General features: G+C 65.0%; 1 protein-coding gene across 1 annotated transcript in view; it reads right to left on the bottom strand.

Annotated features, from left to right (window-relative positions):
* The window catches only part of LOC101781848 (exocyst complex component 5), a 9,612-nt gene extending 9,051 nt beyond the window's left edge, over nucleotides 1-561 (bottom strand). The window contains exons 1-2 of the mRNA XM_004960659.4: nucleotides 393-561; nucleotides 100-300 (exon numbers count right to left, since the gene is read on the bottom strand). Coding sequence (XP_004960716.1) covers nucleotides 100-300; nucleotides 393-455 — 264 coding nt within the window. The 5' untranslated portion in view covers nucleotides 456-561. The remainder of the gene's footprint in view (nucleotides 1-99; nucleotides 301-392) is intronic.
* Nucleotides 562-771: the final 210 nt, after the last annotated feature.

The raw sequence follows: 771 nt of genomic DNA, 5'->3' as shown, positions 1-771 counted from the left end.
AGCTTGGGACCAAAGGACATCCCGGAAATGACGTTCCCGACCAGTATAGAGACAAATTGGGGAGGGGGAGGGGGAGGGTGCGGGCAGGACGCGACGTGCCTGCTTGCGGAGGTCGACGAGCTCCTTGCACGAGTGCTTGAACAGCCCGAGCAGCTCGTCGACGGCGGGGAAGACGGGCGGGGCCGCCCCGAGCACGAGCGGGGGCGGCGGCGGCGCGGGCGCGGCGTCGTCCTCCCCGCGGTACTCCGGGAGCAGCTCGTCCACCAGGCCCCCGAACAGCGCATCGAACGAGAAGTCCCCCTGCACCGCGCGCACGCCACGGTGAACGCACAGCACGCCGCGGGCAAAATCGAGACCGAATCGGAGGGAGGACGGGAGCAGGGGAGACCTACCTTGAAGTCCTCGAGGTCGAGGGTGAGGGGGAGCGCGGAGGCGGGGTCGGCGGCCGTCGGCATGGCGGCCGGCGGGGCGGGCGGAGATCTGGGCGGGGGTTCCTTCCTCTTCTGTTCTCCGAGGCGGGCGTCGGAATGGAATGCCGGCGGTGTCCCTTCCGTTTGTTCGATCTGGAGGAGGGTGGGGGCGGACGGGACGAGAAATGTATAACGGAACGGGACGAAACGGAGGCCGACGCTGCCGCGGGGAAGGAGAACGGAACGGATCTACTAGGACGAGTTGAACGTTAAAGCCTGCAACCGCGTTGCTGCAAATTACACATTGGACCCTTGTTCTGATTTTTTTTTTCTTTGGATCGTCCCACGTTCTAGAATTTTT

This window comes from Setaria italica, chromosome III, assembly GCF_000263155.2.
Source record: "Setaria italica strain Yugu1 chromosome III, Setaria_italica_v2.0, whole genome shotgun sequence".
Lineage (NCBI taxonomy): Eukaryota > Viridiplantae > Streptophyta > Magnoliopsida > Poales > Poaceae > Setaria > Setaria italica.
This window is presented reverse-complemented; position numbering and strand designations above follow the sequence as displayed.